General features: G+C 45.0%; 1 protein-coding gene across 1 annotated transcript in view; it reads left to right on the top strand.

Moving 5' to 3' along the window:
- Positions 1 to 27,088, top strand: part of LOC117045136 — a 506,969-nt gene that overhangs the window by 136,885 nt on the left and 342,996 nt on the right. The window contains 3 exon segments of the mRNA XM_033145927.1: positions 930 to 1,766; positions 15,408 to 15,418; positions 22,864 to 23,643. Coding sequence (XP_033001818.1) covers positions 930 to 1,766; positions 15,408 to 15,418; positions 22,864 to 23,643 — 1,628 coding nt within the window.

The following is a 27,088-nucleotide window of genomic DNA, read 5'->3' as shown; positions in this document are numbered from 1 at the left end:
TCCTGGGTTGCTTCTGACTAACAAGCTTATTTAGTTGGCTCTATAGACTTCTGAATGGGTTAAAGTCTGGGCTATTCCCAGGCCATTCCAGCAGTGGAATAGGAATATCTTGAAAGCACCTTTTGCACACAGCAGCAACATGACATGGAGCTGAATCCTGTTGAAAAAGTAAATAAATAAATATGAATGTTTCACTATCTGGGAAAAGATCACCTGCGGAATGTTTCAGTTTGCGCTCAAATATTTCATTCATGCATTTTGGGGCATTTACATTCCCATTAACTGCACAAATTCTGCCCACACCTTTTGCTGCCATACAACCCCAGTAGGATGTAAATCTTTTCTGATTCTTCCCCTTCTGTATTTCATGCCACCACTAACAAGCAAGGAGATTTCGGTCTCATCGCTCCAAATAACACTGTCCCATTGTTCCGCTGTCCAGTTAACATGGGTTTAATCTTTTCAACCTTTGCTAGAGAGATAACAATGGCTTTTTCCTTAGAATTCTCACATTTAGACCAGTCCTTGCACTCAACTTCACATTATTGAAAATTAAGAGGTGTTATGAACCATCAAACCTCTAAAATACACTTTTTCCCAAAAGACTTCCACAGTTTTGACCACTACTGTATATCAAACAAAGCAACATTCAACAACTCATCAGAGTCTAATAATAAATATGTTGGTTAATGACAAAAAACACAGGTAATGAACACACACCTATCTCCCTTCAGTTCTTCTCCATTTGTTCCTGAGGCTCTAATCCCTTTTTGTCTCCATTGCAGATTGTGATAAATCAAAAATCGAGAACAAAGGTGACCACGAGAAAATCCCCAGAGAGGAGAAGCCACGTAAAAATTTGGAGTGTGGAGAAAGCTGCTGTCAGAGCTCCAATTCCACTTCCCATCAAAAAAAATCTCATTGGAAAGAAACTCAATCAGTGCAAGGAATGTGGAAAGAGCTTCAATCAGAGCTCCCATCTCACTTCCCATCAAAGAATTCATACAGGGGAGAAACCATATCAGTGTGTGGAATGCGGAAAGAGCTTCAATCAGAGCTCCCATCTCACTAAGCATCAAACAATTCATACAGGGGAGAAACCCTATCAATGTGTGGAATGTGGAAAGAGCTTCACTAATAGCTCATCTCTCATTTCCCATCAAAGAATTCATACAGGGGAGAAACCCTATCAGTGTGTGGAATGTGGAAAGAGCTTCACTGATAGGTCCTCTCTCACTAAGCATCACAGAATTCATACAGGGGAGAAACCTTATCAGTGTGTGGAATGTGGAAAGAGTTTCAATCAGAGCTCCCATGCCATATCCCATCACAGAATTCATACAGGGGAGAAACCCTATCAGTGTGTGGAATGTGGAAAGAGCTTCACTCGGAGCTCCTCTCTCACCTTCCATCAAAGAATTCATACAGGGGAGAAACCCTATCAGTGTGTGGAATGTGGAAAGAGCTTCAGGAAGAAGGACAAGCTCACTTTCCATCAAAGAATTCATACAGGGGAGAAACCCTATCAGTGCGTGGAACGTGGAAAAAGCTTCAGTAAAAATGTCAATCTCACTTCCCATCAAAGAATTCATACAGGGGAGAAACCCTATCAGTGTGTGGAATGTGGAAAGAGCTTTATTCAGAGCTCCTCTCTCACTTCCCATCAAAGAATTCATACAGGGGAGAAACCCTATCAGTGTGTGGAATGTGGAAAGAGGTACTGTCAGCGCTCCAAACTCACTTCCCATCAAAGAATCCATACAAAGGCTGAAAAAAACATTATATAGCTTTAGGAGCCAGGCAAATCAGCACCTTTTTAACCAGACCTTTGGCTGATTGACATCTAATGCCCTTTTAAAATGTGTTGTTTTGTGTTTTTATGTGGTGTTTTTATTTGTAACCATCCTGAGACCTGTGGGTGTGGGGAATAGGTGCCAACTCTTAAAGGCCTAGGGGTCTTTCCCCTCCTTCCCCACAATAAAATATTTGAGGAGGCCACCCCCTCCATTTTTTGTGTTTTTCCCCCAAACATGAGCTTTTATTCTTCCGCAGCTTGCCTTACAACTTCTCTTTCAATTTGGCCTCTTAAAAAATATAAAAAATTAACGCACAAAGGTCATGAGGAAAACAAAACACAGGAAAACACAAATGTGGACAGTTCCTGTCAGGTTTTCTGGTCATCATACATTTAACTGTTCACCAGGAAGCTTTCTGATCCTGGGTGCCTCGCCCTCAGCTATAAGGGAATTTTCCATTGTCTGGAAAAAGGGGAGTTTTGGTTTTGCTTTCCCCTGGATGCTGTGTTGCTGTGCTGTTGCTTTTGATGTATGAGTGAGAACGCTGCAGACATGCGGCTCGAGTCTTTAGGGCATTTGTTTGTGCTACTTAAAATAAAGTTCTATTAGTCAAGTAGCACTGTTGTCCCGCTGATTTATTTTAAGACACCACTGAAGAGGCAGGCTTAAAAAGCCATCGTAACCCTGTGGTAACTCTGCTACTGAAGACAGGTTTTAAACACGCAGCCTGAGAGAGGAGCATTACTGGACGGCCGTTAGATGTCGGGATGGATCGTAAAGCTGATTGATTACAGCTCCGGGCAGCAGCACTACTTGACTCAAAGGTTTTATAGAAAGAGCTTCAGGAAGAGGGGCTATCTCACTTCCCATCAAAGAATCCATACAAAGTCGGAAAACCATTATACAGCTTTAGGAGCCAGGCAAATCTGCACCTTTTTAACCAGGCCTTTGCCTGTGAAGCGTTTTTTGATTGTTGGAAAGGCTTCAAACCAATTTCTGCACACTAACGGAGCCCGGCACACTTCCTCTGCGCAAGTACCTTCCTGAAGCGTTTTTCCTTGCTGCCGTCTCCTGTGCTATTCAGCAGAGTTATCTTCTCTTATCTCACGCAACGGGGTGTGTGCGCATAGCCAGCAAATTACAGAAAACAAAGTCCGGCTTCTTTCTAATCTAGAAGCTTTATTTTACAAGGCATAAATCTACATTCCTGGAGAGACGCAAGCCATGTTGGTGGCTTCTCCCTTCTCTCCGTTCTCCGGAAAAACAGAAACAGAAAGTATCACATTACAAAGTACAACAGTACACAGAGCATCCGGTGACGCTCTTCCTCCTGTGGGTGGGACAATCTGGTTGAGCTTGTTAACTCTAAAAGCTCCAAACCTCTACACCCCCTCTTGTCCCGCACACAGCGGCGTTGTAAGCTTGCAGCTTACCTCACACAAACCCTCACAGAACTCCCCATGACGTTGGAAGCTCAGGGGCTTCGTGAACCCAACCCTCTGGTTCACCTGACCAGGACAGTACTTCAGCTTCTCCAAGCCGGTCTGAACACACACGTCTCGAAAGAGAACATCTAGGTGTTTGGGTCTGGCCTTGACTTGTCCAGACTCTGCCGCCAACAAACAGAGTTGGTTGTCCTCCCAAACCATCACGGGCAGGCAACTCTGAACGCAGATCTCTTGGACCAAACACCTATAGAACTCCAGTTCCCTGCAAAGCACTGACAACGCACTGTACCTGGCTTCTGCACGAGAACGAGCACTGAGGCTCTGGCACCGGGACTTCAGCCCGCCTAGAGCTCCTCCACACTGTACAACCATTTCAGACACAGATTTCCTGTCCTCGGAATTTGCCCAACCGCCGTCGCACCAGCGCGTGAGCTGGGGCTCACCGGTAGCTGACAAATCCGGGCAAAACTCCTTAGTCTCCTGCAAACTCTGGAGCACTCTCACCATGCCATTCCAGGCATGCATGCTGGGATTTGCAGCCACCTTGCTGAACAGATCCACAGCAACTGCTATGTCAGGTTTGCTCAACCATGAAGGAAACAACAGCCTCCCAGGAGCTGACCTAAACACCTCGGGGCTCTCGAACTCAGAGCGTTCCCCGGTCTGACTGTCCTCACCTAGACACGTCTCCATGGGTGTTCTGACACTAGCACATTCAGACACTCTGAACTTCTTCAACAACTGCACTACCTTGCCAGTCTGATTGAGCAAGACACTACCGTCTTCGGCTCTGTCTACCTGCACACCTAGGTAAACACCAACAGGGCTTAGGTTCCTGAGCTGGAAAGACTGACCAAGCTCCTCTGCGAACCGTTGCACCTGTCCCCTGGTCTCCACCAGGTAAAGCATGTCCGCACTGGACTGCAGAACTAGACCCTGTTCTGGGCTTACTCCTGCCAGAAACAGGCAGCTATCAGCACAACTCTGGCTGACACCTAGCTTTCTCAAAGCTTCTTGCACGCCTGAGGACCAATCTCTGGCTGACTCCTTCAAGCCAGTGATTGCCTCGTGCAAACTTCACACCTGATTTGGCCCGTTGTCCTCGAACCCTGGCGGAGGTACCTCGTACCTCTCCTCATCCAGGTCGGAATCCAAACAGGCATCCAAACCAAAGTGGCTTGCCTCAAAGCTGCTTTGAGTTGCGACCGCTAACAGCATGCGCGTGGTTTCGCTTCTGAGAGAGGCCGCGTCTAGTACCTCGGAACAATGGACCCCCTCCTCCTGAGTGAAACCTCTGGCTACTGACCTAGCCTCGCACTGCAACTTGCCAGTTGCTGCCGTCTTGAGTCTGTACACCCAACGACCTTCTGACAGCGTCGTGGTTGTGCACACACCCAAAGACCTCATTGAGCTTACCTGCTCTACCATGGCATCCTGCCATTTCTGGGCCTCACCTTGAGATACCCATTGAACCTTCACAAGGCTCTCCGGTTCACACTGAACCAAACAAGCACTCACGCTAGTGGCCGTGAACCTCTCGGGCAGAATCCCTTCAGTGGATCGTGCAGACTGCTGTGATACCACTTCAGATTCTCCCTCTGCTCCAGTTGCACTGGACTCCACCTGCACGTCCTTGACGTCAGGCATCTCACATACAGACTTGCTGCGCCTGTGCATCCTAACTGAACCACCTAAGGATGACGTTGGCGCGCCTTTGGGCTCCTGCTTCACTCCCAAAGAACCCTGCTCTTGCTCCGGGACGAGACCTGCGCCAGGCTCTCCTGGAGAAGAGTTGCCACACAAAGAGTCGCCAAGCGTGGCCTGCCTCCTAGTCCGTGACATAGGAGATGCGGGTGCACTCCCAGGCTGCTGCCTTGGAGTCACCACTAGCTGCGCTGCACCCTGGTGATGGCCGGGAACTCGGCCCGAGCCACCAGCAGGTGCTAAAGCCACAGCAATACCCCCTCTTGGGGCTGATCCACCTGGACCATTGCCACCCAGTTCCACCCAGAACCCTTGTGGAAGCTCTGCATCCAAGAGCATGTCTTCAGTGGCAGCATGCAGCATCCTTTGCTGCCTCTCTGCAAGACCACATACCTGTGAAGAAAGCAGGTTAGTCACACTGTGCTTACTCCCCCTCTCACTGAGGACCTGGGAACAGCCTACTCCAGTAGAAACCTGCTGTTCCACTGCAACCAGTGGTGCTGCCTCAGTTGCCTCCTTGAGCAACGCAGACCACATGTGGTGAGAGAAAGCATCAGCCAAACACTCAGAACAACACGCTCCCCCCAGGTTAGCTTCTGGCATCCCTTCAGAAACAGCCACATGAACCAGGGAAAAGGGACGCGTGGTTTCCCTTTCAGACGTGGGGTAGCAGGATGTCGACTCCTCGACCTTGCAAACCCTGCAATCAAGAAAGCTGTTACATGCCCTTAACTTGCACCCTTCAGAGAACTCAGGCTGCTTCAGCACACTGTCCCAGTGGCGACTTGCCAGCCTTTGGTACCACTGACACAAACATAAGTGGTGCACGGGCACACTGGTGCGCTGAGCAAGCATTCCATCAGCGCCACCTCCCCCTGTTCTGGCTTGAGGCTTCTTGACAGCAAACAGCCCGTCCTGGCTGCATTCCATGCGTAGAAGCATCTTCTGGCCCCTGCAATCAGAACAGGTGATAATCACAAAGCAAACAGCAAAAACATTGGACAGAAGGTTTGATATAAACAAATACAGAGTCACGTCAGCAACCAAAGAAAACGCCAGTTCTGTCCCTTTAAGACCTGCAGAGACTGTCTTGAACACGACATACTGTCTCTGGCATCCAACAGTCAGTTCTTCAAACTGCTCTGTAGAAAAAGATATGCAGTTCCTCACAAGTCCACCAGGAGGAACGACGACGATGCAAAGAGACGCTGCACAGGCACTCATCACTCGCAGCCCACCAGGGTTGGCCTCTCTCAGCGTTGCCTCGGTGACTGCATCACAACAGTAGGCATCCTCTTCCGCCTGGGCTGTGGTAGAGCTGTTGCGATTCTCATGGCCAGTACCACACGTCATGTCCTTGGCCTTATCTTCAGCCATGCACGTCAACAAAAGACCAGGTGCAGGCTACGTGCCAAAACACAGCTCCACATTCAAGGCCTTTATGCTGGCTTCAGACTTGGAAACAGCCCCTCCCTTTCTGGGAGCAAAGCCCACGGCGATCTGGCCCCCCTCCTGCTTTCCATGGCACTGTTGCTGCACAACAGCCATAAGCCGAGCTGGGGGCGAGCTTTCCAAAGCCACTTCAGCCAGTCCCTCAGCCCCAGGAAACTGGGCTAGGGTCTTCTTTCAGGCTTCACAAGCACTGGCCAGACCATCCTCCTCACAGGCGTTGGCCAGAACATCAACGCTCTCAGGGAACAGCCCTCTGCATTGAAGCTGTGAGGCTGGAGGTGCTTGCAAACAAAAGCTTCCCTCCTCCTTGCTGGGAATGCTATGGCTCCCTCCATCTTGCCCAGGGGTAGCGTACTTACGAATCTGTAGCTTCTTACCCGGCTCCACAGATGGGGGTTTCACCAGAGAGGTACAACTGCTTTTGCAGCCCTCGATCTGGGCTTCCCTGCTGCCTTCCAACCTCTGGCAGCAGGTTTTAGGCTCCTGAGCCATTCAGCAGACTGCTGAATGCTCCTGCTGGCAAAGCAAACTTCCCTGGATGCTCCATCACAGTCCAAGCCAGGGAGGCAAAGCACACACAGTCTGGAACTCTTCAGAACTGCTCCCAAACCAGTCCAGAATAATAAACAAGCGCAAATATGGGACTTCCATAACCTGAAGCGTTTTTTGATTGTTGGAAAGGCTTCAAACCAATTTCTGCACACTAACGGAGCCCGGCACACTTCCTCTGCGCAAGTACCTTCCTGAAGCGTTTTTCCTTGCTGCCGTCTCCTGTGCTATTCAGCAGAGTTATCTTCTCTTATCTCACGCAACGGGGTGTGTGCGCATAGCCAGCAAATTACAGAAAACAAAGTCCGGCTTCTTTCTAATCTAGAAGCTTTATTTTACAAGGCATAAATCTACATTCCTGGAGAGACGCAAGCCATGTTGGTGGCTTCTCCCTTCTCTCCGTTCTCCGGAAAAACAGAAACAGAAAGTATCACATTACAAAGTACAACAGTACACAGAGCATCCGGTGACGCTCTTCCTCCTGTGGGTGGGACAATCTGGTTGAGCTTGTTAACTCTAAAAGCTCCAAACCTCTACAGCCTGATTGACATCTAATAGCCCTTTCAAAATGTGGTGTTTTGTGTTTTTATGTGGTGTTTTTATGTTGTAACCATCCTGAGACTTGTGGGTGTAGGGAATAGGCACCATGAAATATTTGAGGAGGCCACTCCCCAGTTTGTGTGTGTGTGTGTGTGTGTTTTTTTTTTTTTCAAACACAACCTTTTATTCTTCCACAACTTGTCATATATTTTCTTTCAGTTTGCTCTCTAATATATATATATAACGCACAAAGGTCATGAGGAAAACAAGATACCAGAAAATACAAACATGGACAGGTTCCATCTTCACAGGCCAAACGCAACAGTTGCTTTAAAGCAGGATTTCCCAATTGGTCCTAAGACTTATTCGGACCACAATCCTGTGCAATTGAATTTAAAGGTAATTTCCAAGGGCTCCTTTAGATGGAGAATGGATGATGCATTGATGAGAGATACCAAGCTGATAGAAAGAGCTGCAAAAAAGATGAAGGAATATTTTCAAATCAATTTGAACACTGAGGTGGAAAAGAGGACAGTATGGGACGCAAGTAAAGCGGTGATGAGAGGGTTCCTCATTAGTGAAAAAGCAAAAAAGAGGAAGCAGCAAAATGTAGAAATGGAACGATTGTTGAAATTAATTAAAGGAAAAGAAAAAGAATTAAGAGGCCACCCTAAAAATAAAAAAATACAGAAAGAAATTAAATATTTGCAGTCCCAATATGCAAAAATTCTGAACCAGGATTTAGAATGGAAAATAAAATTGATGAAACAAAGAACTTTTGAATCAGCAAACAAATGTGGAAAGCTATTAGCTTGGCAGTTGAAAAAAAGACAAAAAGTAAATATCATCAACAACCTAGTAATCAATGGAAGGAATGTGGAGAACCCAGAGGAAATTAGATGGTGTTTTCAAAGATATTATAAACAATTGTATAAGGAAGATGAAATTGAAGAATTGGAAATAGACCAGTTTCTGGAAAAAAAAATGGATTGCATAAAGTCCCAGAAGATAAAATAAATATGCTCAACCACCCGATTACTACACAAGAGATAGAAGATGCAATTAACAACATGCAGATAGGGAAGGCACCAGGACCAGATGGATTAACTGCAAAGTATTATAAATCGTTAAAAGACTGGCTATCACAGCCTTTGAAAGACGTTTGCAATGATTTACTAGAAGGAGGTAGGGCACCGGAGACATGGAAGGAGGCCTATATCACACTGATTTTGAAACCAGATTCAGATAAGACCTTGATGAAAAATTACTGTCTGATTTCGTTATTGAATGTGGATTATAAAATATTTGCCAATGTCATGGCTATGAGATTAAGAAGAGTACTGAAGGATTATATTCAGAAGGACCAAGCAGGTTTTTTACCAGGAAGACAAATAAGTAATAACACGAGAATTATTGTGGACATTTTAGAAAAACTGGAAAAAACATAAATACGGATTCAGTATTAATGTTCATTGATGCAGAAAAAGCCTTTGACAATATATCTTGGACTTTTATGAAGAAAAATTTAGAAAAGATGGCAGTTGGACAACGATTTCTGAATGGCATTAATGCCATTTATACAGAGCAAAAAGCAAAAATAATAATTAACAGTGTGATATCGGAGGAAATTAGAGTTGAGAAAGGAACAAGACAAGGGTGCCCTATCTCCCCTTTGTTGTTTATCACAGTCCTGGAAGTCCTTCTAAATATGATACGAGCAGAGAAACAGATCAAAGGAATAAAGGTGGGTGAGAAGGAATATAAATTACGAGCCTATGCAGATGATTTGATGTTATCCCTACAAGAACCTGAAAGCAGTGTCCCCAAAGCTTTGGAAATAATTGAACTTTTTGGGCGTGTAGCCGGCTTTAAGGTGAAGACCAAAGTATTGACTAAAAATATGAACCCTGTGCAGATACAGAAGTTACAGGACTATACTGGCCTAAGCTTCGTTAAAAAAGTAAAATATCTAGGAGTTAATCTAACTGCAAAAAATCTAAACCTGTTTAAGGATAATTATGAAAAAGTATGGGCCGAAATAAAAAGAGATTTAGAAACATGGACAAGATTGAAACTCTCATTGTTGGGCAGAATAGCTGCTGTTAAAATGAATGTATTACCAAGGATGCTGTTTTTATTCCAAGTGATTCCGATTTTAGACAAATTAGACTGTTTTAAGATATGGCAAAAGGATTTGACGAAGTTTATCTGGCAGGGGAAGAAGCCCAGAATTAAATTCAAGATACTAACGGACTCTAAGGAAAGAGGAGGCTTCGCCCTGCCAGACTTACGGATTTATTTTGAGGCAGCTGCCTTTTGCTGGTTGAAGGATTGGTTTAAACTAGACAATACAGATGTGTTAGACTTGGAAGGTTTTGATAATGTGTTTGGATGGCATGCATATCTTTGATATGACAAGGTAAAGGCCCACAAAGCTTTTAAGAATCATATAGTCAGAAAAGCCCTTTTTCAGGTTTGGATGAGAAATAAAGATTTATTGGAGAGAAAGACCCCTAGATGGATTTCACCTGTAGAGGCTAAGGCCTATAAAAGACCTAATATGTCTGCAAAATGGCCAAGATATGCAGATATACTGCAGCAAGAAGGTGAGACGTTTAAGCTGAAAAGCTATGATCAAATGAAAGAAGAAGTCACCGACTGGTTGCAGTATCATCAAATTTATGAAACTTTTAGATTAGACAAAAAGATTGGTTTTCAAATAGAAAAATCAAAGCTGGAAACAGAGTTAATTGAACCGAACTCCAAAAACCTTTCCAGGATGTACAATTTGTTGCTAGAGTGGCATACAAAAGATGGTTAAAACTGGTTAAATCTGTAATGATAAAACTGGTTAAATCTGTAATGATAGATTGGGCAAAAGATGTGGGACATAATATTATGATGGATGACTGGGAGAGGTTGTGGAAGGAAGGTATCAAATTTACTGCTTGTAATGTATTAAGAGAAAATATTATGAAAATGATATATAGGTGGTATTTGACACCAGTTAAGATAGCTAAGATATATCCTGTCACAAGTAATGTGTGTTGGAAATGTAAATCTGCGGAAGGTACCTTTTATCATATGTGGTGGACATGCCCAAGGGTTAAAGCTTTCTGGGAGAAGATTTATAATGAACTCAAGAAGGTAATGAAAATTACCTTTAGTAAGAAACCAGAGGCCTGCCTTTTGAGCATGACCAATCATGAGATACCCAGTCAGGAAAGAGTGTTTTTCATGTATGCCACAACAGCTGCTAGAATTTTACTTGCAAGAAACTGGAAAGGCGAAGAGATCCCGACAGTGGAAGAATGGCAGATGAAGCTAATGGACTTTATGGAACTCGCTGAACTGACCGCGAGACTCCGAGACCAGAGGGAGGAGAAGGTGCAACAGGACTGGAAGAAATTTAAGGATTATTTAAAAAATTGTGTAAAATTGGATATTTGAGCAGAATTAGCTTGGTGGATTGGCTTTAGCTAGTTGATGTTAGATAAAACTGTATACAAGAAGTATTGTTATGAATGATTTAAATGTTTAAGAATGTTTTAGGATATGTAGTTTAAGTGATGAATTATATTTGATTAATTAATGTCCCAAAGACTATTAAGAAGAGTGGTTAATGTTTAAGAAAAAAGATACAAAGTTACTAAAGTATATTGATTTTGAATGCAGTTGAGGGAGCGGGGGAAGTCACCTTTTAAAGAAGATAGAAACTAGAATTGAATAAGGATAGTTTATTGTTCCTGTTTATGTAGGTATGTATAAGTTTTCTTTTACTTTTTGTTGTTTTTGTTTGATGTGTTTATTATGTTTTTTATTGTGTATTTGTGTATGTATTGTGTTTTTGTTGTTCAATGCAAAAATAATAAAATATCTTTAAAAAATAATAATAATAAAGCAGGATTTCCCAAACTTGGCTCTCCAGCAGCTCCCGGACTATAGTTCACACCATCCCTTCCCATTGGTCCTGCCAGCTAGGGATGATGGGAGTTGTAGTCGAAAAACAGCTGGAGACCCAAGTTTGCTTTAAAGGGAAAGTAGGCTGGCCCTGCGACACCCTCTGCTTGCCAAAGGCACTGCAACAGAATCTGAACCACTCCTAGTACTGCTAATTGGAATTTATAGATCGCAAAACAGAAGTTTGATTGGCACTTCAACGTCTAGGGAGCTTCTAGGTGCTTTCTCCACCACCTAGAGTACCCACAGAATTGTGACTTCTACTGGCAACACACATAGGAGAACACATGAATGACAAACCTGGAAAATGGACATCCGGTGTGAAGAGGTAACTTTTCCTACTGCTGAACAATGCCACATGTAGAGGAGATGAAATGCTAGAATTGTTCTCCGGGGCAAGGGGAGCTGCTGGGAAATTGAACTACGGGCTCAAAATATTACTTTTTTAAAAAGTCACTCCCATTATAGTGCTAGATTGTGAAATGGAGTGTTCCACAATCTGTAGCGTTTACCAGGGTCTGGCACGTTTGCGTTGCGTTGCTTTGCTTTGTGTGCCTGGCAACTCCTGGCTATTAACAGAGTTCAAAGCCACAGCGGAAACTTGTGTGTAACTGCCAAGGCAGCACAGCAATAATTCACAGAAGCGTTGTCTTCTTAACGAGCTGAGTTTATTTACAAAAACAATAAATCTTCTCCCGGAGTGCTCAGTTCCATGACTGCTCCGGTCAGTGAAAACGAAACCAAAAAGAACAGCACACACAGACAAAGACAAAAAGCCCGTATGTGAACTGCCCACACAGTGACCAGTGCGTCACAGCAGAGCACTTAACTCTTCAAGCTCTGATACACTCTACATATAGACATTGCCATTAAAATGGTGTGCATGCATCATGGGATTGATTGTGCAAGGCGGGCCTTACCTGCCCCCCTCCCCCACAATATTTTATTCATGTCTGCACCACTGGGTCGGGCCGTTTACAAATTAAACAAATACTGTACGTACATTGCCTTCCTTTGAAGAAGAAGAAGAAGAGTTTGGATTTGATATCCTGCTTTATCACTACCCGAAGGAGTCTCAAAGCAGCTAACATTCTCCTTTCCCTTCCTCCCCCACAACAAACACTCTGTGAGGTGAGTGGGGCTGAGAGACTTCACAGAAGTGTGACTAGCCCAAGGTCACCCAGCAGCTGCATGTGGAGGAGCGAAGAAACGAACCCGGTTCCCCAGATTACGAGTCTATCGCTCTTAACCACTACACCACACTGGCTCTCATGTTCCTTGCCAATATCCTTATTTATTATCATATTTAAAATTTATGTGCCCTTCACCTAAAGATATCACAGCATAGATACACAGATTGAAAGCATGCCTTTCTCAGAAACAAGTAGAACCAGAGAAATCTCTCCTCCCCTTTCTTTGGATGGCGTTACAAACTTTGTTGATTAGGGGACTGCTGTGGAAATGGTGCATCTCGATTTCAGTAAGGCTTTAGACAGAGTTCTCTCTGATATTTATGTGTCGTCTCTAAACTAGCTAACTAGCTAAAATGCCCAACCAAGCCTAACCGACCCCAACCCCAACCCCAGCCCTAAGCCTAACCACAACTACCCCTCTGTGTACAGAATGAATATATAGAAAATATAGACAAATGTGCACAAAATTAAAATGTAAAATAAAAAATACTAAAATAAAGTGTTAAAATAAAAATGAAAAGAATTAAATAAAAATAAACAAAATCAAATACAGTGGTATCTCAGGTTACAGACGCTTCAGGTTACAGACTGCTAACCCAGAAATCGTACCTCGGGTTAAGAACTTTGCTTCAGGATGAGAACAGAAATCGCGTGGCGGCAGCGGGAGGCCCCATTAGCTAAAGTGGTGCCTCAGGTTAAGAACAGTTTCAGGTTAAGACCAGACCTCCAGAATGAATTAAGTTCTTAACCCGAGGTACCACTGTCAAAGTATTTAATGAAAAAGGAAGCAAAATAAGAAACTGAGAAAATAACAAGAAACCTAACTCCTTTCCTAATCTCCACCAACCTCCACTTGCCTCATTACTAACCCACAATGGCCGCCTGCATGTCGGTGGCTTAAGGGAGAAGCAAGAAAGGTCACAAAGGAAGGCCGGTCCTTGTCACCGTGGCAACCCACCCCACACACACACACCTCGGAGAACTCGGAGGAACCTGCTGTTCTGCCTTCAGCTGGGCTGCATCTTCCTTTCACATCCTTCTTCCTGCAGCCCCATTTCCAAAGGGATACCATCCCCACATCCTCCCAGGCAGGCTAGCGGTCTCCATAGCGTAGTATTGGACAATCTGCTTAAGTCTCTGTCCCCCCCGCCAAACCCTGGAAAGCTGCTGCCGGTCATTGCAAGTTTTGCTGAGGTAGATGGGTCACAGGACTGACTCTGTCCAAGGCCTTACACCTAACCCTAAACCTAACCATGAAGGCCACGTTCAGCCCCCCCCCCGGGGGGGGGGAGTGGGCTTGGAATGTCCTGGCCAAAGATGGGGGTGGGAATATGAAAGTGGTTATATTACTCAAGAGTGTGACTAGATATCTCCAGTTGGGGGGGGGTGTCAGGGGGCAGTGGACCTTCAAATGCTCTCCATTTTGGTTGGCCCTGCTGATGTTGGATCTCCAAGGATAGGAGGTCCAACGCATTGGAGGAGACAGAAGTTGGGAAGTTGCTTCTGACACAAACAATCATTCTGAACATATTACATGTTGATATCCTGCCTTTCTCCCCGAGAGGGACTCAAGGCAGCTTACACTTCAGATAGAAACAGCTAAGCACATGGGGAAAGCGTAATAATTTAAGAAACCATTACATATTAATATAATTCATAGATATATCTGGTATATTGGAAGCAGAACATTTCCATAGAACAGGCACGTCCAACAGGTAGATCGTGATCTACCGGTAGATCACTGGATGTCTGTGGTAGATCACTGATAGATCACTGGCTCCCCCCAAAAGAAGCTCAACAACTTTGCTTCCCCTAAAAAATGCTCAACATTTTAGCCCTTCACCCCCCCCCAAAACAGGGCTTTCCTCCCGCCTCAGAAAATCACAACTCTGACCTGAACCCCTAAAAATGGGCCATCCTCCTTCCTAAAAAATCTCAACTTTGACCCGAACCCCTAAAATGGGCCTTCCTCCTTCCTAAAAAAACTCAACAACTTTGACCCGAACCCCTAAAAATGGGCCTTCCTCCTTCCTAAAAAAATCGCAACAACTTTGACCTGAACCCCTAAAAAATTGGGCTTTCCCCCTCCCTAAAAAAAGCTTAACAACTTTGAGCTGAACCCCCCAAAAGGGGGTAGATCACTGCCAGTTTTTAACTCTGTAAGTAGATCGCAGTCTCTTGGGAGTTGGCCACCCCTGCCATAGAAGCAGCATGCCACCAGCACTTTCATGCAAAGCTGTCACTTCCCAAAAGCCTCTTGGGACAAGGAAGTCTTGACCTGATGGCCAAAAGACCCCAAGGAGGGAGCCAGGCTCATTTCTCTAGGAAGGCAAGTTCCAGTGAATGCCGCTTGTTCATGTTAAACTGCAGTTGTTCATAAAGCAAATATTCAAGTGGGTCAATGTCATCTTCATGCCTGTTTCATCCTAATTTTGTGGAACACAAATCGCTATAAAGAGAGATCTAATAATGCAGAAAAAACAGGATAGAATATTTTAGAGTTCCCCTCTACATATGTGGAATTATTTTTATGTACTTTATACTAATGTTTTAAGTGAAGCAATAAATGAGAAAGAAAAATAGTATCTTTTCAGACTGATTGATTGCAATGGTTTGGCTTTCTGCCAAATAGCCCTGGAGAAGAGGGAGGGGAGGAGCTCAGCTGTGCAGGATTCACAGGTAGATCTGCTGACCTTTCAAAGCTCAGGGCACAGAAATGGCTCCTCTTTCTTTAAGGGCCCCACAGACCTCATGGGACACTGGAGCAGATTCCCTTGTTGCTTCTTTCCTTATTCACAGGAGGGCTGTTGATAAATACACCCTTCACACTTAGTTATGTACTGTATTAGGAAAACAAACACAAATGAAACTCCAGGGGTCGATGGCACTTAGATTCTCAATAACTTAGTGTGGGAATGTTGTGGATGGTAGGAGAGGATATATGGTCTTTCCTCACTCATGCTAGCAGAGCACATTCCATTGCACATTACTGGAAGCTAGTTGATGGATTCGTTAGAATCATAAAGATTGAGCAATCCAGTCTGGTTTATTCAGATTGGATGTTCTGGTAAATTTCCCCTTTAGTTCCTTCTTAAAAACAATAATGAACCATAGTCATAGAGTCCGTTTTCCTTGAAACCAAGGTCAGCAGAGGCTGGGGTGTCTTAAGGGCTGATGGTTTCATTAACTTATCTATATAACCTGAGTGGAGAATTCTTTGGGGGGGGGTCACAACAGCATTGACACCCACAGCAGATCTTGCTTCTCCATTGCTCATAGCTTTGGCTCCGGCACAGAGCAAGCCGGTCTCTATATCTCCAGCTTCCAGCTCAGCTCCTGCACAACTCCCTCTGGCTCTTGCTCTCCTACCTAGCAGCCAGGTGATATTCAGGGGAGAGAACATTTCCTGGGTTGACTCATCCCTTTGCTGCAGCTCATCCTTTGGGGATTCTGAGGAGGACACTCAAGGGGTCAGCAAGGTGGGGGTGGAGGGGGGGCACGTGGCTTGCCAGTAGTACATGTGAAGAGGATCTAGGGAACTGAGTGGACCACAAGCTAAACATTCCTTGGCGGTTTCAAAGCAGAGATTGGATGGCCATCTGCCAGGGAAGCTTTATTTATTTATTCATTTATTTATTAAAAAATTATTATATATTCCAATTAACCACATTATCTCAAACAAAAACATACAAATACATACATATAAATCCACTTATATCCTCGCTCTGCCGAGCTACGACTTCCCTCCCTCACGTCAGCGTGTTTTCTAGTCCAATCTAAATGCACAGTTTCTTACTTAAATCCATCAAACTATGTCATAGGGTTATTCCAGTCCCGCAAGTGTCTTCAAACTTCCACGATTCAACCTTATATATTCCACAAACTTACTCCAATCCCTTTGGAATTTTGAGTCATCCTGGTTTCGGACCTTGCCAGTCAGTTTTGCAAGTTCCGCATGGTCCATCATCTTCGTCTGCCACTCCTCAATCGTCGTCGGTATTTCCTGTAATTTCCACTTTGGGGCTAAGAGTATTCTCGCTGCAGTTGTTGCATACATAAACCATCTTTGGTCCTTTTTCGCAATCTCTTCACCCAATCTGCCAGGGAAGCTTTAGCTGAGATTCCTGCATTGCTGGGGGTTGGACTAGATGACCCTCGGATCCCCTCCTATCTCTCCACTCCTGAATTCGAGGAGGAGGTTCCTTGCCTCCTGCAAAGCCCTTTCCCCTGCAAGCTGTTCCTCCGGTTTCCGGCCAAGGGAGGGAGATGCTCAGAGTCCAACCAAGAGCCTCACCCCCAAAAGGATATTTGGGCATTGGCGTAGCCCCCCTAAATCCATAAAAAAGAATACAAAGCCGAGGTTCTGAGTTATGTATTGGGTTTAAATTTCCTGAATATTTAATATTCTGCCAAGCGAGAGAGGACTGAGCTGGGAGGACTGGGCTCTGCAAGGGTTAAAGGGAACTGAGCTGCCTTCCTAGAGAGGCGAGGAAGTAAGAGGGGGCCAGGTCCTCCAGAGCCAAGGCCCCTCCCTCCCCAGTCCTCTCCTGCAAGGGCTGCATCGCTGTCCCCTCCTGGGATCTGGTGAGTCTCTCCTCTCTCTCTCCCCCCAGAGGGTGCAGTGGGGAGGCGGTGGGGGGTCCCAGGGCTGCAGCAGGGGAGGATGCCAGCCTGGGGGGGCCTGATCTGCTCATGCAGGGGGAGGAGAGGGTCCTGCCAGGGAGGGGCCAGGTCTGCAACGCTCTCCTTCCTGGAGATCACAGGATCCCAAACTCATTTGGCCTTTCAGAAAAAAACTGACACCCATGAAATCTGCCTTCTTTGAACAAAGGAGTGCCTAGGACTTTAACTGTGTGCTCCGCGTCATTTCACAACAGAGGAAACATGTGCAAATGGTTTAATAAAGATGGACGAGGAGGTGGACTAGCCCCCCCCCCCCGGAAAAAAAACCACGTGGCAGCTCCACATGGAGGCCACTGCAGCAATCCCCTCGCACCCAGAGCAGGGTATCCCAGGACCACATCCTCTCTGTCCCAAAGGGATTGTTGCTGGTAAAGCAGCCGGAAATGGACGCTGCTACTCACTGAGTCTCCAGGGACCTTGGCAACAATGGCTGTGTGTATTAAGTTATCTAATGGAATAATAATCATAATTAATAAATTACCCGCCTAAATTTCAAGGTAGATGTCTTTGGACCCGCCCACTTGGCCCTCAGGGGGTTGAGCAGATACATACCTGGCCCTCAGAGCAAAGAAAAAGGGACCCCACCCCAGGAGTCTGTCTTGAGAGCGGCAGAGAGTCCAAGTGCAAGAAAAGGAGACGGAAGCAGAGGGGTGGGGGTGGGGGTGGGGAGCAGCTCCTAAGGACCCCCGGGTGAGGACCTCCACTAAAGCCAAGCAACCATTTTTCACAAGATACAAAGGATTCCCTTGTCAGTCGTTTCTGACTTCATGCATTGACTGGAAGGCAGCAGAAACCAGGTTGATTAATCTCACAGAAATCCCTTCAGTTGTTTCTACATTTTGCGTTGCTAGAAGGCTAGAGACTTATTTCTTCTCCTCTTCCTCCTCCTCTTTCTTTTCAAAAAGATAACTCATGGTCTGGAATGCGGTGTAGTCCAGCCCTGGTTCCCTCCAAGACTCATCCATGCTTGCTCAGGGAACCATTTCCCCCCCTGTCCTACGAATTCTTTAACAGAACAATTGAATTTGCTTTGTAGGATTTCCTAGAGCTTCTCATTCAGACAGACATAACTTGGCAGAAGACCAAAGGGTTCCTTCCAATCTCTCAGAGGCTTCCAGAGAGCACAGATGGATGAGCGAGACTCAGCTGGCCCTGGAACAGGAAGAGGCCATGCCAGCCAAACAGGGAGCAGTGGGGGATTCTGGGAAAACCCAGTGCAGAAGATCCTGGGTGAGGAGGACACACTCTGCTCAGAGGTGCAGAGCTGGCAGTTGAGGCAGTTCTGCTGCCAGGAGGCCAAAGGACCCCGAGAGGTTTGCAGCCGACTCTACCAATTTTGCCACCAGTGGCTGAAGCCGGAAAGGCACACAAAAGCTGAGATGCTGGACCTGGTGATCTTGGAGCAGTTCCTGGCTGTCCTTCCCCCGGAGATGGAGAGCTGGGTGAGGGAATGCGGAGCGGAGACCAGTTCCCAGGCGGTGGCCCTGGCCGAAGGTTTTCTCCTAAGTAAGGCGGAGGAGAGAAAGCAGGTGAGAGAGACTTTCCTCTGGATACTCCAAAGGGGCTCCAAACAAGACAGAGAACATCCCATAATGGTCTGCTGATGGCCCATCCGTTTTCTGGAAAAGCATCCATGGAATGAGATCTCGCACCCTTCAAGTCTTTGTCATTCTCTTCCTAATATTTCTCACCATTCTCTGTTTTGAATCCTTGTTTCTTTTTCAGGGAAAGCATCATTTTGCAGAAATGGACCTGGATTCCTGTGAGGCAGAGAGGCCTCCGTTGGACACCAGAGAGAGGCCACTGGGTAAGGAGGAAGGTGGGTTTTCTTCCTTTGGTCTCATTCTGTTGGTTTTCCAACTCATCTGAGGGTTCTTTTCATATTGTCTTGGGCGGAGACAGTTGGGAACAAGGGTCCAGGGGAGGGGAGATGTATTTCTGCACAACAAATATATGAAATGGGCACAAACGTCCAAATGCTCTCTGCAGGTAAGGCTTTCTCAAAGGCCCATCTGTAGTTAGAGATGCCCTGTTTCACCAGTGAGAGAAGCAGGCACTCCTGGCGTCCTGTTTACCTTTTCTCTCTTGCAGGTGACAGAATGATACCGGCAAGACCTCCTGATTTGTCTTTTCATGGGGGCCGAAGGGAAGCAGCGGCTGTGAAGCCAGATCAGGTCAGGGGAAGCTGCCTTGTGGGGACAGAGGCCGAGGGCTGGAGCAATGTCATGGACTGGTTGGGCACAGAGGAATGGTGGGAGGAAGCAGCTGGGGAACCAGGAAGGGAAGATGGCTCAGAGTCCAAGAAGTAGAGGTAGAAGAAGGATGGGCGGTGAGAGGGAAAAGAGGGAGAAGCCTGGGAAGAGAAGGTGTCAGAAGCTGAAGGTGTAACAGGGCTTAGTGAGCTGGGAGACTCTGTGGCAGAATGCAGTGCAGAATCAGAGGCAGAAGAGGAAGGAGGTGAGTGGGAGGAGGGAGGTTGAGAGGCTGAGCTGAGTCAGGATAAGGAGGAGCCACCGGTGTCTCTCTCTCCTTTTGCCGGGAGCCACCCAGTGCCCAGATCCCCAGCCCCCACACAGTCAAGCCGGCAAGGAAGGAGGCACTACGCTTCCGACGCCCCAATTGCGTAGAGGGGTAAAACGTAAGGAGGTTAGGAGGAGATTTAGAGTACTAAAGTTCTTTTCCTGGGGGCACTCTCAAAGGGCGCCACTTATGGAATCAGGGACCAACTGAAACGGTCATGTGTTTTGGAGCTCTGCACTGTACATATTTGCACTATTAAAACTATAAATAGAAGGAACAGAGTCTTGCCTCGTTACTCACGAGAAACCACCACAGAAACCTTACAATAGGCTTATTTTATTTCTTGATTGATCACTGAATGCTAAAATTGGGTTCTAAGCAGTGGACAAATGAGAACAAATAGTGGCCTGGATTCATCTAACAAACTCCACCCGCTGCGAAATGGGGCCTGCCCCCCATTCCTCCCCCTCCCCGTGCCCCCATGAACCCCCTGAATTTGAGAGGGAACTCTCCAGAACAGCTACCGAGGAGAGGAGAAAGGGGATCCTTCCATCAGGGAAACTGGAATGCTTGCGTAGGCAGAATGACTTGGAAAACACAAGGTGGAGTACCACCTATTTGCACAAAGATGAACACCCATAATTAAAACACAGAATAAAATAAGCATCCATCAATAAAATGTGCAGCAAAGCATTCCCATTTGAAACAACACCGCAATTTAGAGGAAGGAAACGACAGAGCATTGTGTAGCAGATCATATTGATGCTGTCTCAGAGGAGGTCATTTCCCTTTTTCTTTTAGGGTCCAGTATGCTTTGAAGATGTCGCTGTTCATTTCACGGACGAGGAGTGGGCGTTGCTGGATCCTGACCAGAGAGCTCTGCATAAGGACGTCATGGAGGAGAATTGTGGGATCGTGGCCTCTCTTGGTAAGGCTCCCTGTGGGATCGTCCTATCTGCCTGGAAATTCAAAAAATACCTTTATGTGAACAACCTCATATATTTTCACAGAACTCGCAGTTTTTTCTTTGAACAATCTTCCTCAAATTATTCCTTTTTCTCCCACGGTTGGGCTAGTCTGAACTGCCCAGGCCATCTTAAATGTCAGCTTCAGAATTGTTAGGAGAGATAAGTAGCTTCAGGTTTTCTGTTTTTGTTTTTGCTCCTGTCTGTCTTGGGTTGACCAAAGAGATGACTGACCTTGGAGATGGAGGGGATGCCATGACTGGGCCAAACAAAATTCATCCCAGAGAAGAGCCAGGCTTATTGAATCTCAGGTAGTAGAAGCAGTGAGGATGATGATGATGGTTGTAAAGTTCTCAGGTGGTTGCTCATGAGTAATCAGCAGAACTCCATTGCTTCTTTTCAGTAGTTTCATTGTGCAAACTATTTACAGTGCAGAGCTAACAAGTTCACGTCTGTCTCATCCATCAGCAGAATCTGGGAATGCCCCCTTCCAGTTCTTTCCCCAACATAAGAGTTTCGGGATATGGAACCCCCGCCTCCTTTCCCTGTGTGTGACCCCTCTGCGCAATTGGGGTGACGGAAATGGTGTCCCTCCCTCTGCGCCAGGAGAGTGTTGGGTCTCCCATCTGGCTGGGTTGCCCCTGCCACTCTGGTCAGCTTCCAACACATATATTAACATGAAACAAAAATAATAATAATCTGATCCCATATAAAAAGAATATTAACTTTAAAATGAACAACTTATACTAGTGGCCAAAATGTCGAAAACCTTTTGTGAAAAGTGTATTTCTGAGGTTTGATGGCTCATAACACCACTTCTGTGTGGAGTAATACCGTAAAATTATATATCAATGGAAACATAAATTAAAGAAGAAAGTAATGCAAGAACTTTTATGAAGGAGTATTTATTAGAACAGCAGTCATAAAGAAAAAATGTGAAACCTTTGGTAATCTTTGGTAACCTTTAGCTTTAATTAACCTTACAATGCCTTCCCATGAAGTGAACCAAGTTTTTAGTTCTGCAGCTGTAATAATGTGAAACCAAGACTACATTATTTCGTTAATTGGTCTTTATTGCTGGGTTGCTTCTCACTAACAAGTTTATTTAGTTGGCTCCATAGATTTCTGAATGGGTTAAAGTCTGGGCTATTCCCAGGCCATTCCAGCAGTGGAATAGGAATATCTTGAAAGCACCTTTTGCACACAGCAGCAACATGACATGGAGCTGAATCCTGTTGAAAAAGTAAATAAATAAATATGAATGTTTCACTATATGGGAAAAGATCACCTGCGGAATGTTTCAGTTTGCGCTCAAATATTTCATTCATGCATTTTGGGGCATTTACATTCCCATTAACTGCACAAATTCTGCCCACACCTTTTGCTGCCATACAACCCCAGGTCATCACACTATCTGGGTGTTTCACGGTTGGTGTAGTGCAAGTAGAATGTAAATCTTTCTGATTCTTCCCCTTCTGTATTTCATGCCACCACTAACAAGCAAGGAGATTTCGGTCTCATCGCTCCAAATAACACTGTCCCATTGTTCCGCTGTCCAGTTAACATGGGTTTAATCTTTTCAACCTTTGCTAGAGAGATAACAATGGCTTTTTCCTTAGAATTCTCACATTTAGACCAGTCCTTGCACTCAACTTCACATTATTCAAAATTAAGAGGTGTTATGAACCATCAAACCTCTAAAATACACTTTTTCCCAAAAGACTTCTACAGTTTTGACCACTACTGTATATCAAACAAAGCAACATTCAACAACTCATCAGAGTCTAATAATAAATATGTTGGTTAATGACAAAAAACACAGGTAATGAACACACACCTATCTCCCTTCAGTACTTCTCCATTTGTTCCTGAGGCTCTAATCCCTTTTTGTCTCCATTGCAGATTGTGATAAATCAAAAATCGAGAACAAAGGTGACCACGAGAAAATCCCCAGAGAGGAGAAGCCACGTAAAAATTTGGAGTGTGGAGAAAGCTGCTGTCAGAGCTCCAATTCCACTTCCCATCAAAAAAATCTCATTGGAAAGAAACTCAGTCAGTGCAAGGAATGTGGAAAGAGCTTCAATCAGAGCTCCCATCTCACTTCCCATCAAAGAATTCATACAGGGGAGAAACCATATCAGTGTGTGGAATGTGGAAAGAGCTTCAATCAGAGCTCCCATCTCACTAAGCATCAAACAATTCATACAGGGGAGAAACCCTATCAATGTGTGGAATGTGGAAAGAGCTTCACTAATAGCTCCTCTCTCATTTCCCATCAAAGAATTCATACAGGGGAGAAACCCTATCAGTGTGTGGAATGTGGAAAGAGCTTCACTGATAGGTCCTCTCTCACTAAGCATCACAGAATTCATACAGGGGAGAAACCTTATCAGTGTGCGGAATGTGGAAAGAGTTTCAATCAGAGCTCCCATGTCATATCCCATCACAGAATTCATACAGGGGAGAAACCCTATCAGTGTGTGGAATGTGGAAAGAGCTTCACTCGGAGCTCCTCTCTCACCTTCCATCAAAGAATTCATACAGGGGAGAAACCCTATCAGTGTGTGGAATGTGGAAAGAGCTTCAGGAAGAAGGACAAGCTCACTTTCCATCAAAGAATTCATACAGGGGAGAAACCCTATCAGTGCGTGGCACGTGGAAAAAGCTTCAGTAAAAATGTCAATCTCACTTCCCATCAAAGAATTCATACAGGGGAGAAACCCTATCAGTGTGTGGAATGTGGAAAGAGATTTATTCAGAGCTCCTCTCTCACTTCCCATCAAATAATTCATAGAGGGGAGAAACCCTATCAGTGTGTGGAATGTGGAAAGAGGTACTGTCAGCGCTCCAAACTCACTTCCCATCAAAGAATCCATACAAAGGCTGAAAAAACCATTATATAGCTTTAGGAGCCAGGCAAATCAGCACCTTTTTAACCAGACCTTTGGCTGATTGACATCTAATGCCCTTTTAAAATGTGGTGTTTTGTGTTTTTATGTGGTGTTTTAATTTGTAACCATCCTGAGACCTGTGGGTGTGGGGAATAGGTGCCAACTCTTAAAGGCCTAGGGGTCTTTCCCCTCCCTCCCCACAATAAAATATTTGAGGAGGCCACCCCCTCCATTTTTTTGTGTTTTTCCCCCAAACATGAGCTTTTATTCTTCCGCAGCTTGCCTTACAACTTCTCTTTCAATTTGGCCTCTTAAAAAATATAAAAAATTAACGCACAAAGGTCATGAGGAAAACAAAACACAGCAAAACACAAATGTGGACAGTTCCTGTCAGGTTTTCTGGTCATCTTACATTTAACTGTTCACCAGGAAGCTTTCTGATCCTGGGTGCCTCGCCCTCAGCTATAAGGGAATTTTCCATTGTCTGGAAAAAGGGGAGTTTTGGTTTCGCTTTCCCCTGGATGCTGTGTTGCTGTGCTGTTGCTTTTGATGTATGAGTGAGAACGCTGCAGACATGCGGCTCGAGTCTTTAGGGCATTTGTTTGTGCTACTTAAAATAAAGTTCTATTAGTCAAGTAGCACTGGTGTCCAGCTGATTTATTTTAAGACACCACTGAAGAGGCAGGCTTAAAAAGCCATCGTAACCCTGTGGTAACTCTGCTACTGAAGACAGGTTTTAAACACGCAGCCTGAGAGAGGAGCATTACTGGACGGCCGTTACATGTCGGGATGGATCGTAAAGCTGATTTATTACAGCTCCGGGCAGCAGCACTACTTGACTCAAAGGTTTTATAGAAAGAGCTTCAGGAAGAGGGGCTATCTCACTTCCCATCAAAGAATCCATACAAAGTCGGAAAACCATTATACAGCTTTAGGAGCCAGGCAAATCTGCACCTTTTTAACCAGGCCTTTGCCTGATTGACATCTAATAGCCCTTTCAAAATGTGGTGTTTTGTGTTTTTATGTGGTGTTTTTATGTTGTAACCATCCTGAGACTTGTGGGTGTAGGGAATAGGCACCATGAAATATTTGAGGAGGCCACTCCCCAGTTTGTGTGTGTGTGTGTGTATGTGTTTTTCAAACACAACCTTTTATTCTTCCACAACTTGTCATATATTTTCTTTCAGTTTGCTCTCTAATATATATATAACGCACAAAGGTCATGAGGAAAACAAGATACCAGAAAATACAAACATGGACAGGTTCCATCTTCACAGGCCAAACGCAACAGTTGCTTTAAAGCAGGATTTCCCAATTGGTCCTAAGACTTATTCGGACCACAATCCTGTGCAATTGAATTTAAAGGTAATTTCCAAGGGCTCCTTTAGATGGAGAATGGATGATGCATTGATGAGAGATACCAAGCTGATAGAAAGAGCTGCAAAAAAGATGAAGGAATATTTTCAAATCAATTTGAACACTGAGGTGGAAAAGAGGACAGTATGGGACGCAAGTAAAGCGGTGATGAGAGGGTTCCTCATTAGTGAAAAAGCAAAAAAGAGGAAGCAGCAAAATGTAGAAATGGAACGATTGTTGAAATTAATTAAAGGAAAAGAAAAAGAATTAAGAGGCCACCCTAAAAATAAAAAAAAATACAGAAAGAAATTATATATTTGCAGTCCCAATATGCAAAAATTCTGAACCAGGATTTAGAATGGAAAATAAAATTGATGAAACAAAGAACTTTTGAATCAGCAAACAAATGTGGAAAGCTATTAGCTTGGCAGTTGAAAAAAAGACAAAAAGTAAATATCAACAACCTAATAATCAATAGAAGGAATGTGGAGAACCCAGAGGAAATTGGATGGTGTTTTCAAAGATATTATAAACAATTGTATAAGGAAGATGAAATTGAAGAATTGGAAATAGACCAGTTTCTGGGGAAAAAATGGATTGCATAAAGTCCCAGAAGATAAAATAAATATGCTCAACCACCCGATTACTACACAAGAGATAGAAGATGCAATTAACAACATGCAGATAGGGAAGACACCAGGACCAGATGGATTAACTGCAAAGTATTATAAATCGTTAAAAGACTGGCTATCACAGCCTTTGAACCAACCTCCACTTGCCTCATTACTAACCCACAATGGCCGCCTGCATGTCGGTGGCTTAAGGGAGAAGCAAGAGAGGTCACAAAGGAAGGCCGGTCCTTGTCACCGTGGCAACCCCCCCCACACACACACACCTGGACCTGGGCACTCCTGTTGCTCCTCTGTCAGAACTCGGAGGAACCTGCTGTTCTGCCTTCAGCTGGGCTGCATCTTCCTTTCACATCCTTCTTCCTGCAGCCCCATTTTCAAAGGGATACCATCCCCACATCCTCCCAGGCAGGCTAGGGGTCTCCATAGTGTAGGATAGGACAATCTGCTTATTCATATTCACTTTCATATTCCCCCCCCCTGCCAAACCCTGGAAAGCTGCTGCCGGTCATTGCAAGTTTTGCTGAGGTAGATGGTGTAGCGTTTGCCTTTCTAGGGAATACACAAGAGCAGGAGTGAGTAAGGGGTTAAGTGGCTGACCCTAGGCTGTCCAATAAACAGAGGGGGGAGGAGCTAGGGGCAGCTGAAGGAGTCAGTTAGAGTTAGAGAGCGGGGAGTTAAGGGGAGTTGAGGAAGAGCAGTTGATCGAGGGAGTTGGTTGGTGGGTGGTTGTTGATTGTGAGGGTTGGTGGTGAGGTATAGTGGTGAGCGTAGGCAGGGTTGTAACCAATATCTTAAGTTGTTGAAGTTTTTAAATAAACACTTATTATTTTGTTTAAAATTGCACCCTGACTGTGAAAGTTATTACCAGGGAGGGGATCCTGGTTGGTGGCAGCAAAGCGCCGTGGTGGCACAGGGATCAATAGTCCGTCAAACGACCGGGGACCCTGTGTGATCGCCACAAAACTGGCGGCAGTGACGGGATAAGATCAATACGCCAGCAGGAGACATGAATAAGCCCGTGGAGGGATATTGCGATCATTGTACCTGTTCACCACAAAATTGGCAGAAGCAGCTGGGGTTAAACAATACACCTGGAAGGGGAAGGGTAAATCTGTGAAGTGATAACCTAGCCCGGGGGTGTAGTTGTGGTTACCCAAGGACGCTGCAAGGCTAAGGTAACAAAAGGAGAAAAGAGAGCTCACAAATCTGTTCTGGCAGAGGGTTTTGACTTGGGGTCGGAGGAAGTAAGCTTAACGGGTAGAGAGAAGACCCATAGCAGAACTTTGAGACCCGAGTCTGGAGAAACCCAGCCAGGGGGAACAGTGCTGAGAGGAGATTTCTCTTATTTTGTTAATTTAACTGTCAATCCTCAATCACACAATATGCCACCTAAAAAGAC

This window comes from Lacerta agilis, chromosome 4 (assembly GCF_009819535.1).
Source record: "Lacerta agilis isolate rLacAgi1 chromosome 4, rLacAgi1.pri, whole genome shotgun sequence".
Taxonomy (NCBI): Eukaryota; Metazoa; Chordata; class Lepidosauria; order Squamata; family Lacertidae; genus Lacerta; species Lacerta agilis.
This window is presented reverse-complemented; position numbering and strand designations above follow the sequence as displayed.